Source organism: Chiloscyllium plagiosum, chromosome 10 (genome assembly GCF_004010195.1).
Source record: "Chiloscyllium plagiosum isolate BGI_BamShark_2017 chromosome 10, ASM401019v2, whole genome shotgun sequence".
Lineage (NCBI taxonomy): Eukaryota > Metazoa > Chordata > Chondrichthyes > Orectolobiformes > Hemiscylliidae > Chiloscyllium > Chiloscyllium plagiosum.
The window spans coordinates 3,765,145-3,779,951 of NC_057719.1; the positions used below are offsets into that span (position 1 = coordinate 3,765,145).

Genomic DNA, 14,807 nt, shown 5'->3' on the forward strand with positions numbered 1-14,807 from the left:
TGTAGAGGTCAGTGTGCCAGACTACCACTGCGCCCCCTTTGTCCGCTGGCTTGATGGTGAGGTCAGGTTTGGAGCAGAGGGATTGGAGGGCTGCGCGTTGTGAGGGTGAGAGGTTGGAGTGGGGGAGGGGGGTCGACAGGTTGAGGCGGTTAATGTCCCGGCGGCAGTTGTGAATGAAGAGGTCGAGGGCAGGTAATAGGCCAGCGCGGGGTGTCCAGGTGGATGCAGTGTGTTGGAGGTGGGCGAAGGGGTCCTCAGAAGGTGGGCGGGAGTCCTGATTGTGAAAGTAAGCTCGGAGGCGAGGCAACAGAAGGGGGTGCAATGGTAGTCTGGCACACTGACCTCTACACCGCTGAATCCAGACGCCAACTCGAGGACACCTATGAATAGGAAGGGTTTACAGGGATATAGGCCAAATGCTGGCAAATGGGACTACAATAATTTAGGGTATCTGGTCAACATGGACGAGTTGAAAGGAAGGGTCTGTTTCCGTGCTGTACATCTCTATGATTCTATGACTGTAATTAAACTCTTAAAGGGATTTCCCTCGGTTTCCCAAGGAAGAATTATGAGATCTATCTGAAATCCTACATCATTAGACCATACCTTGTTACAGCAGTTCTTACTAAGCATGAAGGGGAACACTCGCTGCTTGGCATATGATGATACAGTCCGTCTCCGACTCTGACAACCATACATAAAAATGTTCTGCTTCCGACTGTGACCGTGGAGATCACAGTATAGAAACACCGTCCGCTCCTCCATTAACCTGGAAAGAAAGAAGAAAGGCGAACTTCCTTCCACCATAAGATCAGAAGTGGAGATGTTTGCTAACGATTGTTCAAAGTTCAGCACCATTCATGACTCCTCAGATACAGAAGCAATCAATATCTAAATGCAGCAAGACCTGGAAAAAAATCTAGGTTTTGGCTGACAAATGGCAAGTAACATTTGTGATGTGAAGGTGCTGGTGATGGACTGGGGTGGACAAAGTTAAAAATCACATATCACCAAGTTATAGTCCAACAATTTATTTGGAAGTACAAGCTTTTGGAGCACTGCTCCTTCATCAGGTAGCTAGTGGGACAGGATCATAGGACACAGAGTTTATAGTAAATACTATAACTGTAAATGACACAGTTTACTATAAATTCTATATCCTATGATTCTGCCCCACTAGCTACCTCCAAAAGCTTGTACTTCCAAATAAACCTGTTGGACGACAGCGTGGTGTTGTGTGATGAGTGACGTTTGTGTCACACAAATGCCTATCAATGCCTATCTCTGAGAAGAGAGCATGTAGTCCCAATAAAGCCTTAAGGAGGATAGGAGAAGTAGGCCATTCAGGCTATCAAGCCTGCTCTGCTATTCAATGAGATCATTGTTGATCTGATAATCGTCAACTCCACTCTCCTCCCTTTTCCCCATAACCCTTGATTCCTTATTAATTAAAAATCTTTGACAAAGGGTCAGTTAGATTCGAAACGTCAGCTCTTTTCTCTCCTTACAGATGCTGCCAGACCTGCTGAGATTTTCCAGCATTCTCTCTTTTGGTTTCAGATTCCAGCATCTGCAGTAATTTGCGATTATCTAATTAAAAATCTGTCTACCTCAACTTTGAATAGACTTAATGACCCAGCCTCAACAGCCCTCTCTAACAAAGAATTCCACAGAATCACCACCCCAAGAGAAGAATTTCCTTCTTATCTCGCTTTCTAAAATGTGTGACCACTTATTCTGAGATGATACCCTCTGGTCCTAGACTCTCCCAAAAGGGGAAACAAACTCTCCACATTTACCCTACAAGTCCCATAAGAATCTTGCGTGTTTCAATAGGTCACCTCTCATTCTTCTAAACTCCAATGAGTACAGACCCAATCTACTCAACCTCTCCTCACATTGCAGTCCTTCCACACCTGGTATCCTTCACACCTAGTGAGCCTTCTCTGGATTGCCTCCAGTGCCAGTATACTGCTCTTACCCATTGCTCTGACTTGTGCTTTGCAAAGCTTTAGCCAAATCTATTTTTATACTCTAATCCTTTTGAAATAAAGGCCAACATTCTGTTTGCTTTCCCCATTATCCATTAAACTTCATGCTATCTTTTTGTGATTTATGTATGTGTTTCAGATTTCTGCAATCTTTCTCCATTTAAACAACCAAATCTATTTTTATACTCTAATCCTTTTGAAATAAAGGCCAACATTCTGTTTGCTTTCCCCATTATCCATTAAACTTCATGCTCGCTTTTTGTGATTTATGTATGTTTCAGATTTCTGCAATCTTTCTCCATTTAAACAATATTTAGCTCCTCTATTCTTCTTGCCAAAGTACATATTTGCAATTTTCCGAATTATATATCTTCTGCCATTCAATGATGGTAATCACTGGTAATTACTCACTTACCCTGTCTCTATCCCTCTGCAAACCCTTTGCGTCAGCCTCACAGCTTGATTTGCAACCTGTAATATTGTTTATCCGTGAAGTTGGGTACAGTACATTCACTTCCCTCATCTAAGTCATTAATATAGATGGTAAATTGCTATGGCCCCAGCACTGATCCCTGGGGCACATCACTCATTCCCACCCTGAAAATGTCCCCCTTCTCCCCCAACTCTTTATTCTATTCATTAGCCAACCTCCTGTCTATGCTAATGTACTACCTCCAACCCCAGAGGGCTCTTATCCTATTAAGTACCTTGTGGTACATTATTAAATAATATACATGTGATACCTTATCAAAGTCTTCTAAAATTCCAAATACATTACATTCATTAATTCCCAGTGTTTCTGTCCCTCCATTGTCAAATAAAGATGTTACATTGGCAGTTTTCCAATCCTCTGCGACTCTTCCAGAATCTAAGAATTCCTTGAAGATTACTAACAGTGCATCTACTACCTCTGTAGCAACTTCCTCTAATATTCTAAGATATATCCCACCAGGTCCGGGGACAGATCAGTCTTTAGGCCCATTAGCTATTCTGAGACCTTTTTTCTAGTCATAGCTAACATTCAATGGCACAACTTTCATTAACCTCCCCCCTCCCACCCCACTCACCATCAACAACCTGGAGATTGCCGTACACCAGAAACTCACCTGGACTAGCCTTATAAATAAGGAAGCTACAAGGGTGGGTCAGAGGTGAGGGATCTTGCAGCACGTAACTTACCTCTTGACTCCCCAAAGCCTGCCCACTATCTACAAGGCACAAGTAAGGAATGTGATGGAATATTCCTTACTAACCTGGATGGGTCAGCTCCAATAACACTCAACAACCTTGACGTGTTCCAGGAAAAATTTACTAAAGATCCTTAGAGAGCACCTTCCAAACCCATGACCACTTCCATCTAGAAGGACGAGGGCAGCAGATACATGGGAACACCACTCCCTGCAAGTTCCCCTTCAAGCCACTCACTATATCACTGTTCCTTCACTGTCACTGGGTCAAAATCCTGGAATTCCCTCCCTAAGGGCATTGTGGGTCAACCCACAGCACATGGACTGCAGCGATTCAAGAAGGCAGCTCACCCCCACCTTCTCAAGGGGGCAACTAGGGAAGGCAATAAATGCTGGGCCCAGCCAGTGATGCCCACATCTCATGAATGTATTTTGAAACACAAATAAAAGAGCAGAACAAATTGAGCATTTTACTCTGCGTCTAACCTCGTGGTATATGTTCTGTGAACATTTGTTGGGAATAGTGCAGAGGGAGATTTACTCAATATCAAAAACCACGTGATGGGCAAATATGTCATCAAAGATGAAAAATGTGGTGCTGGAAAAACACAACAGGCCAGGCAGCATCCGAGGATTAGTAGAATCGACGTTTCGGGCATAAGCCCTTCTTCAGCCTAGGCAGAAGATGAGGCACTCTTCCTCCAGGCGTCATGTGGCCAGGATCTGGCGATGGAGGAGGCCAAGGACCTGCATGTCATTGGCGGAGTGGGAGGGGAAGCTAAAGTGTTCAGCTACGGGGGGTTGGGTTGGTTGGTGCGGGTGTCCCAGAGGTGTTCCCTGAAATGTTTCGCAAGTAGGCGGCCTGTCTCCCCAATGTAGAGGAGGCCACATCGGGTGCAGCGGATACAGTCAATGTTGTGTGTGGAGGTGCAGGTGAATTTGTGATGGATATAGAAGGATCCATTGGGGCCTTGGAGGGAGGTGAGGGGGGAGGTGTGGGCACAAGGTTTGCACTTCAAGGTGTCATCAAAACAGCCTGGAAGAGACAGACCCAAAATGGTGAGTCATTGATCGTTGAAGAGATGGAATCATTTTTTGCAAAAGGAAGGGGAAAATGTATTTTTGAAGCTCACAGCATTGCTCCTAACCATGAGGGATCTCTGAGTTGCACTCTTTTTTCTGTTGTCTGTCTTTGTATCCTCCTTGGGCTGCACAAGCCACAATCTTACTAATCACACTCCCCCCAAGGTATTTTCCAATCAGCTTGTTCAGAGATGTCATTACACACCTCCAGAGCAGGTGGGACTATGTACCTTGACCTCTCAGCCCAGAGACAGGGACACTTCTACTGTACGACAAGTGGCCAACACTCCAATTGCACTATCCCTGACTGAGTTCAGATGCTCATCATGGCCCAGTGACTGACACCAAAATATTGCTAGTGCCTATAGTTTATACTGCATGGCAATAACGGGATTTCCTCCCTGACTGAGTTGAGACCTGGGTATGATTCAGGGGAAGGAGATGGTGGATCACCTTTAACTTTGTAACACACTTTGTACCTGCTCCATTCTCTCTCACCGTTTGATCAGTTTCCGGGTGTACCACACAGAGGGGTAGGTCTCCTTCAAATAGGACCGGTATTTACGATTTAAATCCTGACCAGAGAGTGAGCACCGGTAATTCCCCACGATGACCCCATCAGGGTTCAGCATTGGCACGATTTTGAAAAGGAATGTGTCCCGCAGCAGATTGGCATCCATCGAGTTGCCAAGAAGATAGTCAAGGAAACCCTTCATCATCCAGGAGCTGTTGGTCTCTCCTGGGTGGACACGGGCGGTCAGGACCACTGCTTTCTTTTCGAGTGCGGCCTCGGAACTCTCAGAGGGATTTGTCACAGTCAGAACGTAAACCATGTTCCCAGCCAATGAGCGGCACAGCACCCGGACTTTGCAGAATTTGGACTTGGCTGGATCGTTGACCACGTGTGTCACATAGTCCTGGAGGTCAGAGTAGGTGTAGGGATAGCAGTGGGCAAAGTAGCAAGTGTCCCCGTAATGCGGGAACTCAAACGTCCAGGTGAGCGAGTAGTAGTGGTGCTTGCTGTTGCTGTAGTTGTTTCGGTAGTACTTGATTTGGCTCCCCACCCTGCGCCAGCCAATCTTGTGCAGCTCTGCATCCTTGGTGGAATACAACAGCGGCTTCATTCCCATGTTGTACAGGCTGGTGGGCTTCATCAGATTAATGATGGTGAAGCGGTACTGGACTGCTGGCTGCATGTTCTGCACCTGGAAGTAATACCACTGGGTGTGTTTTGCTGTGTAGAGATCTGTGCGCAACATCAGGTTATATTCATATTCTCCTCTGCAGAAGTAGAATGGAAATAACCAGCTGATTAAGAGACAGGGAAATATTAAGTGCCCTGAGAATTCTGGCTGTGCAAATATGAGCAAAATAACTCTCTATTCATGTACCATTAAGCTATTTATTTTGAATAATGCTAATCTAATTCGTAGTGTGCTTAGAGGAACTTTAAACAAATTTGATATTGGTATCTGACCAATGCCAGATCTCTGCAATTTCATCATCATCATTATCAGTCATTTGTCCCAATGAATGGGCATAGAGTCATACAGATTAACAGCACAGAAACAGACCCTTCAGTCCAACTGATCCATGCCAAACAGATATCCTAAATTTGTGAGAAGATTTGTAGCTCGGGTGCTCGTTGCTGTGGTTCTGTTCGCCGAGCTGGAAGTTTTTGTTGCAAACGTTTCGTCCCCTGTCTAGGTGACATCCTCAGTGCTTGGGAGCCTCCTGTGAAGCGCTTCTGTGGTGTTTCCTCCGGCATTTATAGTGGCCTGTCCCTGCCACTTCCGGTTGTCAGTTTCAGCTGTCCGCTGTAGTGGCCGGTATATTGGGTCCAGGTCGATGTGTTTGTTGATGGAGTTTGTGGATGAGTGCCATGCTTCTAGGAATTCCCTGGCTGTTCTTTGTTTCGCTTGCCCTATAATACTAGTGTTGTCCCAGTCAAATTCATGTTGCTTGTCGTCTGTGTGTGTGGCTACTAGGGATAGCTGGTCGTGTCGTTTCGTGGCTAGTTGATGTTCGTGGATGCGGATCGTTAGCTGTCTTCCTGTTTGTCCTATATAGTGTTTTGAGCAGTCCTTGCATGGGATTTTGTACACTACGTTAGTTTTGCTCATACTGGGTATCGGGTCCTTCGTTTTGGTGAGTTGGACATAAATGCCGGAGGAAACACCACAGAAGCGCTTCACAGGAGGATCCCAAGCACTGAGGATGTCACCTAGACAGGGGACGAAACGTTTGCAACAAAATCTTCCAGCTCGGCGAACAGAACCACAGCAGATATCCTAAATAAATTAAGTTCCATTTGCCAGCACTTTACCCATACCGCTCTAAACCTTTCCTATTCATATACCCATCCTGATGCCTTCTAAATGCTGTAATTGTACCAGCTTCCGACACTTCCTCTGGCCGCTCATCCAGTACACACAGCACCCTTTGAGTGAAAAAATTGCCTCTTAGGTCCCTTTTAAATCTTTCTCCTTTCACCTTAAATCTATGTCCTCTAGTTCTGGACTCCCCCAACCAAGGGAAAACATCTTGTCTATTTACCTTATCCATGTCCGTCATGATCTTAGAAACCTCTATAAGGTCACCCCTCAGCCTCCGATGCTCCAGGGAAAACAGTCCCAGCCTATTGAGCCTCTCCCTATAGCTGAAACCTTCCAACCCTGGTAACGTTCTTGTAAATCTCTTCTGAACCCTTTCAAGTTTAACAACATCCTCTCCTATAGGAGGGAGGCCAGAACTGCCCACAGTATTCCAAAAGTGGCCTAACCAATGTCCTGTACAGCTACAACATGACCTCCCAACTACTGTACAAAATGCTCTGACCAATAAAGGAAAACATACTAAAAGCCTTCTTCACTATCCTATCTGCCTGAGACTCCACTTTCAAGAAATCATGAACCTGCTCTCCAAGGTCTCTTTGTTCAGCAACACTCTCTAGGACTTTACCATGAAATATACAAATACTGCTCTGATTTGCTTTCCCAAAATGCAGCACCTCTCATTTATCTAATTAAACTCCATCTGCCACTCCTCAGCTCTTTGGCCCATCTGATCAAGATCCTGTTGTAATCTGAGGTAACCTTCTTCGCTGTCCACTACACCTCCAATTTTGGTGTCATCTGCAAACTTACGAACTATGCCTCTTATGCTCACATCCAAATAATTTATTTAAATGACAAAACGTAGAGGACCCAGCACCGATCCTTCTGGCGCACCACTGTTCGCAGGCCTCCAGTATGAAAAGCAATCCTCCACCACCGCTCTCTGTCTTCTACCTTTGAGCCAGTTCTGTTTCCAAGGGGCTAGTTCTCCCTGTATTCCATGTGATCTAACTTTGTTAACCAGTCTCTCATGGGGAACCTTGTCGAACACCTTACTGAAGTCCATATAGATCACATCCAATTATCTACCCTCATCAATCCTCTTCATTACTTCTGCAAGAAACTCAGTCAAGTTAGTGAGACATGATTTCCCATGCACAAAGCCTTGCTGACTATCCCTAATCAGTCCTTGCCTTTCCAAATACATGTAAATCCTGTCCCTCAGGATTCCCTCCACAACCTGCCCACCACGGATGTCAGGGTCACCGGTAAGCTTTTCCTTACCACCTTTCATAAACAGTGGCACCACGTTAGCCAACGTCCAGACTTCCGGTACCTCACCTGTGACTATTGATGATAAAAGTATCTCAGCAAGAGGCCCAGCAGTCACTTCCCTAGCTTCCCACAGAATTCCAGGGTACACCTGATCAGGTCCTAGGGATTTATCCACTTTTATGTGTTTTAAGACATCTAACACTTCCTCCTCTGTAATATGGACATTTTTCAAGATTAGATTAGATTACTTACAGTGTGGAGACAGGCCCTTCAGCCCAACAAGTCCACACCGGCCCACAGACCCATTCCCCTACATTTACCCCTGCCCCTCACACTACGGGCAATTTAGCATGGCCAATTCACCTGACCTGCACATTTTTGGACTGTGGGAGGAAACCGGAGCACCTGGAGGAAACCCACGCAGACACGGGAGAATGTGCAAACTCCACACAGTCAGTCGCCTGAGGTAGGTATTGAACCCGGGTCTCTGGCGCTCTGAGGCAGCAGTGCTAACCACTGTGCCACCGGAGATGTCATCATCTATTTTCCCACAACCTGTATTGTCCATGTTCTTCTTCACAGTAAACACTGACGCAAAGTACTCGTTTAGTACCTTCCCATGTCCTATGGCTCCACACAAAGGCCACCTTGCTGATCTTTGAGCGGTCCTGTTTTCTCCCTAGTTAGTCTTTTGTCCTTAATGTATTTGTAAAATCCCTTTTGATTCTCCTTAACCCTATTTGCCAAAGCTATCTGATGTCACCTTTTGCCCTCCTGATTTCCCTCTTAAGTATACTCCTACTGCTTTTATACTCTTCTAAGGATTCATTCGATCTCCGCTGTCCAAACCTGACATATGCTTCCTTCTTTTCCTTGACCAAACCCTCAATTTCTCCAGCCGTCCAGCATTCCCTATACCCTAACAGGAATATACTGTCTCTGGACTCTTGTTATCTCATTTTTGAAGGCTTCCCATTTTCCAGTCATCCCTTTACTTGCAAGCATCCAATAAGGTGCTCATCCCTTTCTTAATTCTCAGTTCCACTCAACTAACTTCCCTGGGCATATTAAATTAGATTCCCTACAGTATAGAAACAGGCCCTTTGGCCCAACAAGTCCACACCGACCCTCCGAACAGTAACCCACCCAGACCCATTCCCTTACCCTATATTTACCCCTGACAAATGCACCTAACCTGCGCATCTTTGGACTGCAGGAAGAAACTGGAGGAAGCCCACACAGACACAGCGAGAACGTGTAAACTCCACACAGGCAATCGCCTGAGGTGGGACTTGAACTTGGGTCTCTGGTGCTGTGAGGCAGCAGTGCTAACCACTGAGCCACTCTGCCGTCCCAAGAATACCCTCCCTAAGTACAGCTGTAATGCTATCCCTTATCAAAAATGCCACGACCTCTCCTCTCTTGCCCCCTTTCTATCCTTCATACAGCATTTGTATCCTGGAACATTCAGCTGCCAGCCCTGTCCAACATTGAGCCATATTCCTGTAATTGTTATGTAATCCCAGTCCCATGTTCCTAACCATGTCTTGAGTTCATCTGCCTTCCCTGTTAGGCCTCTTGCATTGAAATAAATGCAGTTTAATTTACTCATTCTCTGCTTTGTCCCTGCCTGCCCTGACTGTTTGACTCACTTCTTTTCCGAAATGTACCAGTCTCAGATTGACCTTTTTCCTCACTATCTCCCTGGTTTCCCACCCACCACCAATTATGAGTTTAAATCCTCCCGAGCAGCTCTAGCAAATCTCCCTGCCAGTATCTTAGTCCCCTTCCAATTCAGGTGCAATCCGTCCTTCTTGTACAGATCACTTCTACCCCAGAAGCGATTCCAATAATCCAAAAATGTGAACCCTTCTCCCCTGCACCAGCTCCTCAGCCACACATTCATCTGTTCTATGCTCCTATTCCTACCCTCACTACTTCATAGCACTGGGAGTATTCAGATACTACTACTCTTGAGGACCTCCTTTATAAATTCCTTCCCAATTTCCTACATTCTCCCTTCAGAATCCCATCCTTTTTCCTTCCTACATCATTAGTTCCAATGTGTACAACAACCTCCTGCTGGTTCCACCTTCCTTTGAGAATATTCTGCACTCTCTCCGAGATATCCTTGATCGTGGCACCAGAGAGGCAACACACCATTCTGATTTCTCACTGTTGGCCACAGAAACTTCTGTCTGTGCCTCTGACTAGAGAGTTCCCTATCACAAACAATTGCTTGGAACCGATGTACCCCTCATTGCATAAGAGCCAGTCTCGATACCAGAAACTTGGCTGTTCGTGCTACATTCTCCTGAGAGTCCATCACCCTCTACATTTTCCAAAGCAGCATACTTGTTTGAGGTGGGAATAGCCACACAGACTCCTGCAGTATCTGCCTCCCTCTCCTACCTTTCTTTTAGATTACGTACAGTGTGGAAACAGCACCTTTGGCCCAACAAGTCCACACCGACCCTCCGAAGAGCAACCCACCCAGACCCATTCCCCTCCATTTACCCCGTCACCTAACACTACGGGCAATTTAGCATGGCTCATTCACCTAACCTGCACATCTTTGGACTGTGGGAGGAAACTGGAGCACCCGGAGGAAAGCCACGCAGACATGGGAAGAACGTGCAAGCTCCACACAGACAGTTGCCCGAGGCAGGAACTGAACCCAGGTCTCTGGCGCTGTGTGGCAGCAGTATTAACTGCTGTGCCACTGTGCTGCCCCTGGCGGTAACCCATCTACCTGACTGCAGTTTTTCTCCCTTCCTATAACTGCCATCCATCACACAGCTTGAGCTGCTGTAAATTCTTTGTTGTCTCTAACTGCCACCCCAATCAATCAATACAATATGACAGGATTTGTAACCAAAAACACTTACTGCAGACATAATCATCAGTAACATGGAAATTCTCCCTAATCTCCCACATCCGACATGAGGAGCACATCCCTCTATTAAGGGTCATCTTTGCACCTTAACAATCTACAGAAAATAGCACAGTCTTACTGCTCTAAAGAACAAGCACCCAGCTAACTTTGTACTTATGTACTATATTTTTAAATTTTAATTAAGAGACAGATCTCAATATAACATATAACTAAACCCACTCTACTCACTATTTTAAAAAGACAGCAAGGTTACATTTAAAAGCCATGCACTTATCAGCTCCTGTGCTGTGAGCTCTCCCACACAGGTTCCTCCAAAGTCAGCTGTGAATTTAGCTATTTGTTATTTTTTCTTAGACGCACTCCGATGTCCAGAGATACTTGAACTCAAACAGCGAAGGCAGTAGCTGTACAGGTTCACTGCTGTGTCAGACAGCACAGTGTGGGTTTCTTTCTCTCACTGACTATGTGGTCTCTTCCTCATCTTAAATGTGCGCTTGTTTTGATCTTTTTTCCCCCAAAGTTCCAAAACAATGCAACAGCTTATAAAACAATAATTATTGCTTCTGCAATTTGAAGAAATCACCTCCAATGCTGAAAATACCTCAAAAAAGAAGCCCCTACAGCCACAAATTTTCCCCATCCTCCATCTTAGATTACCCAGAATCCTAATTAGGTCATCAAAACAAAGTTCCGTCTCATTGAACATTTCCAGGAAACACATGGCACAGTTGAAACACAGAGTAATGTTTCTTCTATAGTGTCCCATCCACTGCTGCCAAATTTGCTATTGAATGATAGCAATCAAAGGCAGATGATCAAAGCTTGGTCAGAGGGAGGCTTTAAAGTCTGTCTTCAAAAGATGAAGAAGAGAATTAGATGGGGAATTCCAGGGATTCAAGTCTTGGAAACTGAAGACAAATCCGCTCGGGTCAAGCCAATTTGCCAATGATCCTCAACAAGCCTCTTCCAAACCCATAACCACTTCCATCTAGAAGGACAAGAGCAGCAGATACATGGGAACTGCAAGTTCCTCTCAAAGTCATCATCATTCTGTCTTGAAAATATATTGCTGCTCTTTCAGTGTTCTGAGGGAATTCCCTCCCTCAGGGCATTGTGGGGCAACCCACAGCAGGTGAACTATGGTTCAAGAAGGCAGCATCAAGAGCAACCGGGGATGAGCAATAAATGCTGGTCGGCCAGTGACGCCCACACCCCACAAATGAATACATTTTTAAAAACTTGGGTTAGTGTCAAAGGCCTGAATCAACTGAGACCAGATGTCTGGGCACCTTGTAGAGCAGGAAGTGATTACAAAGAAATGGATGATGGGAAAGATACGGTAAGAGCAGCACGGAAATTGGAGGGACTTAAAACAACTGTGAACATTGTCAAATCTGCTTTATCAGAGTTGAATATAGGTCAATGAGAAGGGAGCTGATAAATGAAAATAATTTGATGTAATTGAGATAATGTGAAGAAGAGTTTCGGATGACTTCACGTTTGTGGAGGGTAGAACACAGTTGGCTATTCTAATCTACAAAGCCAGCTAGTGAAGGATAAAACTGGAGGCAATCTTTCTACGTTTTAATATTTGCTTACTGATCTCTAGACTACAAACGGGCCTCTCCTAACCCAACGACAACAGATTTAGTCTTTATTGATGGAGCATAACCTATTTTCTAATCAATCTGCTCAGCGACATTATGACACATCTCTGGAACAGGTGAGACCTGAACCTGGGTCTCTTGGTTCAGAGGTAGGGACACTACTGCTTTGCCACAAGGGCTCTTTTTCATGGAGCTCAAGTGAATCTCCTGCTAATGACCACCTGTATACAATTAATATACAATAAACAATGTTGGTTGAGAGATAATTATTGGTCTGGAGACCAGACCTTTCCTCTACTAACTACTTCAAATTAGTCGATGTGGTATCTTTTAGGTTCACCTGGAAAAGTAGACAGGTCCTTCACCTAATATCTCAAAAAGAAAGTAATTCCAAAGCAGTAACCCTTCCGTACTGCTCTAGAAGTGTCAAGCCCTGTTATGTACTGCAGTCTTGCCTTCTGACACAGTGGTAACAATGATACTGCTCATACAGGGCTGATGGACAAATATCCGAAGATAAATCCCCCCTAACCTGCACTGCCAGTAGGAAGCTGCATTTAACAGAAAGTTTGAAAAGGTTTAGAATGCATAAATTATGACATATATAAGACCTCAAAAGCATTTAGGAAGTGGGGCTCATTGCTTCACCACGTATTGCAGAAAAACCTTACGCACACTTTGAATACTTTCTCGAGATTCCCACTCTCAAATCGAGACTCAAATATCAGTGTGTTGTTTTGATCACTGACATTAATGGATGCCTGTTTCAGGGGCTTGGAACTGCCACTCACTCGGGAAAAGGTGAAGCAGGGTTCCATATAAGCTGCAAGACAAATGCATCACAAGCTTTATTTCCAATACTTCCAGTTTTGACATGCAAAAGTCAATCATGTAATCTCAGGTTTACGGTGGGCAGTATTACAGTGTGGAAGCACATATTGAAAACCTCCACATCTGTAACTGTGGTCTTCTATCCATCACAGATAGAAAATGGTGGAATTGCATGATCATTGTTCCTTGACATGAATACCTCCAATCCCCTCTCACCTGTAACAGGCAATGTTCAGCAATGGGAATGTAAAATTTATTCTGAATCATCCAGTGTGGTTAGAGGGTTCCAAGGCGGTCCCAAATCGTCCACGTTGGAACGCTCCCTCCAAACACACTGGATCAATCTGGATTTCACCAGTTTCCTCATTTCCCCTCTCCCCACCTTATCCCAGATCCAACCTTCCAACTCAGCATCACCCGCTTGACCTGTCCCACCTGTCCATCTTCCTTCCTACCTATCCACTCCACCCTCCTCTCCGACCTATCACCATTATCCCCACCTCCATCTATCACACTCTCAGCTACCTTCCCCCCAGCCCCAACCCTCCTCCCATTTATCTCTCAGTCTCCTTCAGCCACCCCCTCATTCCTGATGAAGGGCTTATGCTCGAAACATCAACTCTCCTGCTCCTTGGATGCTGCCTGACCGGCTGTGCTTTTCCAGCACCACACTCATTCCACACATTGTGCCTGGATGAGCTATCCAGTTAGTTCCAATCCCTTCCTCTTGCCCCAAAACACTGCAAACATTTTCCTTTTAAATATTCATTCAAATGGATTTTAAAAACTACTATTGAATCTATTTTCACCAGCTTTTCAAGGTGTGTCTTGAGCTCATAATTTTTCTGTGATTAATTTCCTCCTCCATGAAACTGAGAATTAGAGAAAACACTCTGTTCCAATCCTATATATCCATGTTCATGGAAAACAGTGAAACCCGTGACAAATTACTGGAGAAATCAAAAAATACTTGCCTTTTATTTAAACAGTTAAGAATCTAAAGATAGCTCCTTATAAATAATGCAGAGAAATCTGCTTTCTATTTAACACTTCTATTTTGTGCAGACTATACAGTACATCTCTAATTACCTTTACTGGTACTATAAACCACTTCACACTCTTCTGGGTTTATATAGATTGGTGCTTGCTCCAACCCTGTTGCTCTGTACAGAGGTTCTGGGCCTATTGAAACACCCACTGTAAAAATAGAGAACAGTTGAGAATTGTTGCAAAGTCCTGCACTGTATTCTGTACAAGAAAGATGGCACATGTAGAAAGGTTATGGCGCAGAAAGAAACAATTCAATTTGTCACGTCTATCCATGCTGGCCAAATGTAAAAACGAGCCAGCCATTCACTACCTTCCAGCTCCTGGTTTGTAGCCAAGTAGGTTAAAGTACTTCAGGTATGGATCCAGGTACCTTCAAATGAAGTCAGGGTTTTGCGATGAGATATAGAACATAACTAGAAACAAAGAGACATTAAACACCCAGCTACTTCTCAGTCTATTCCCCTAAATCATCAATTTGCAACAATACATATCCAGAGATAGAAGCCTTCTATATTAAATATCAAACAGTAATGCAACATCTACATAAATAT

The 14,807-nt window shown here is 44.7% G+C and overlaps 1 protein-coding gene across 1 annotated transcript in view; it reads right to left on the reverse strand.

The window, feature by feature from the left end:
• Positions 1-14,807, reverse strand: part of LOC122553947 (cytosolic carboxypeptidase 3-like) — a 123,766-nt gene that overhangs the window by 90,322 nt on the left and 18,637 nt on the right. The window contains exons 5-8 of the mRNA XM_043698450.1: positions 14,296-14,403; positions 13,051-13,198; positions 4,760-5,542; positions 607-769 (exon numbers count right to left, since the gene is read on the reverse strand). Coding sequence (XP_043554385.1) covers positions 607-769; positions 4,760-5,542; positions 13,051-13,198; positions 14,296-14,403 — 1,202 coding nt within the window. The remainder of the gene's footprint in view (positions 1-606; positions 770-4,759; positions 5,543-13,050; positions 13,199-14,295; positions 14,404-14,807) is intronic.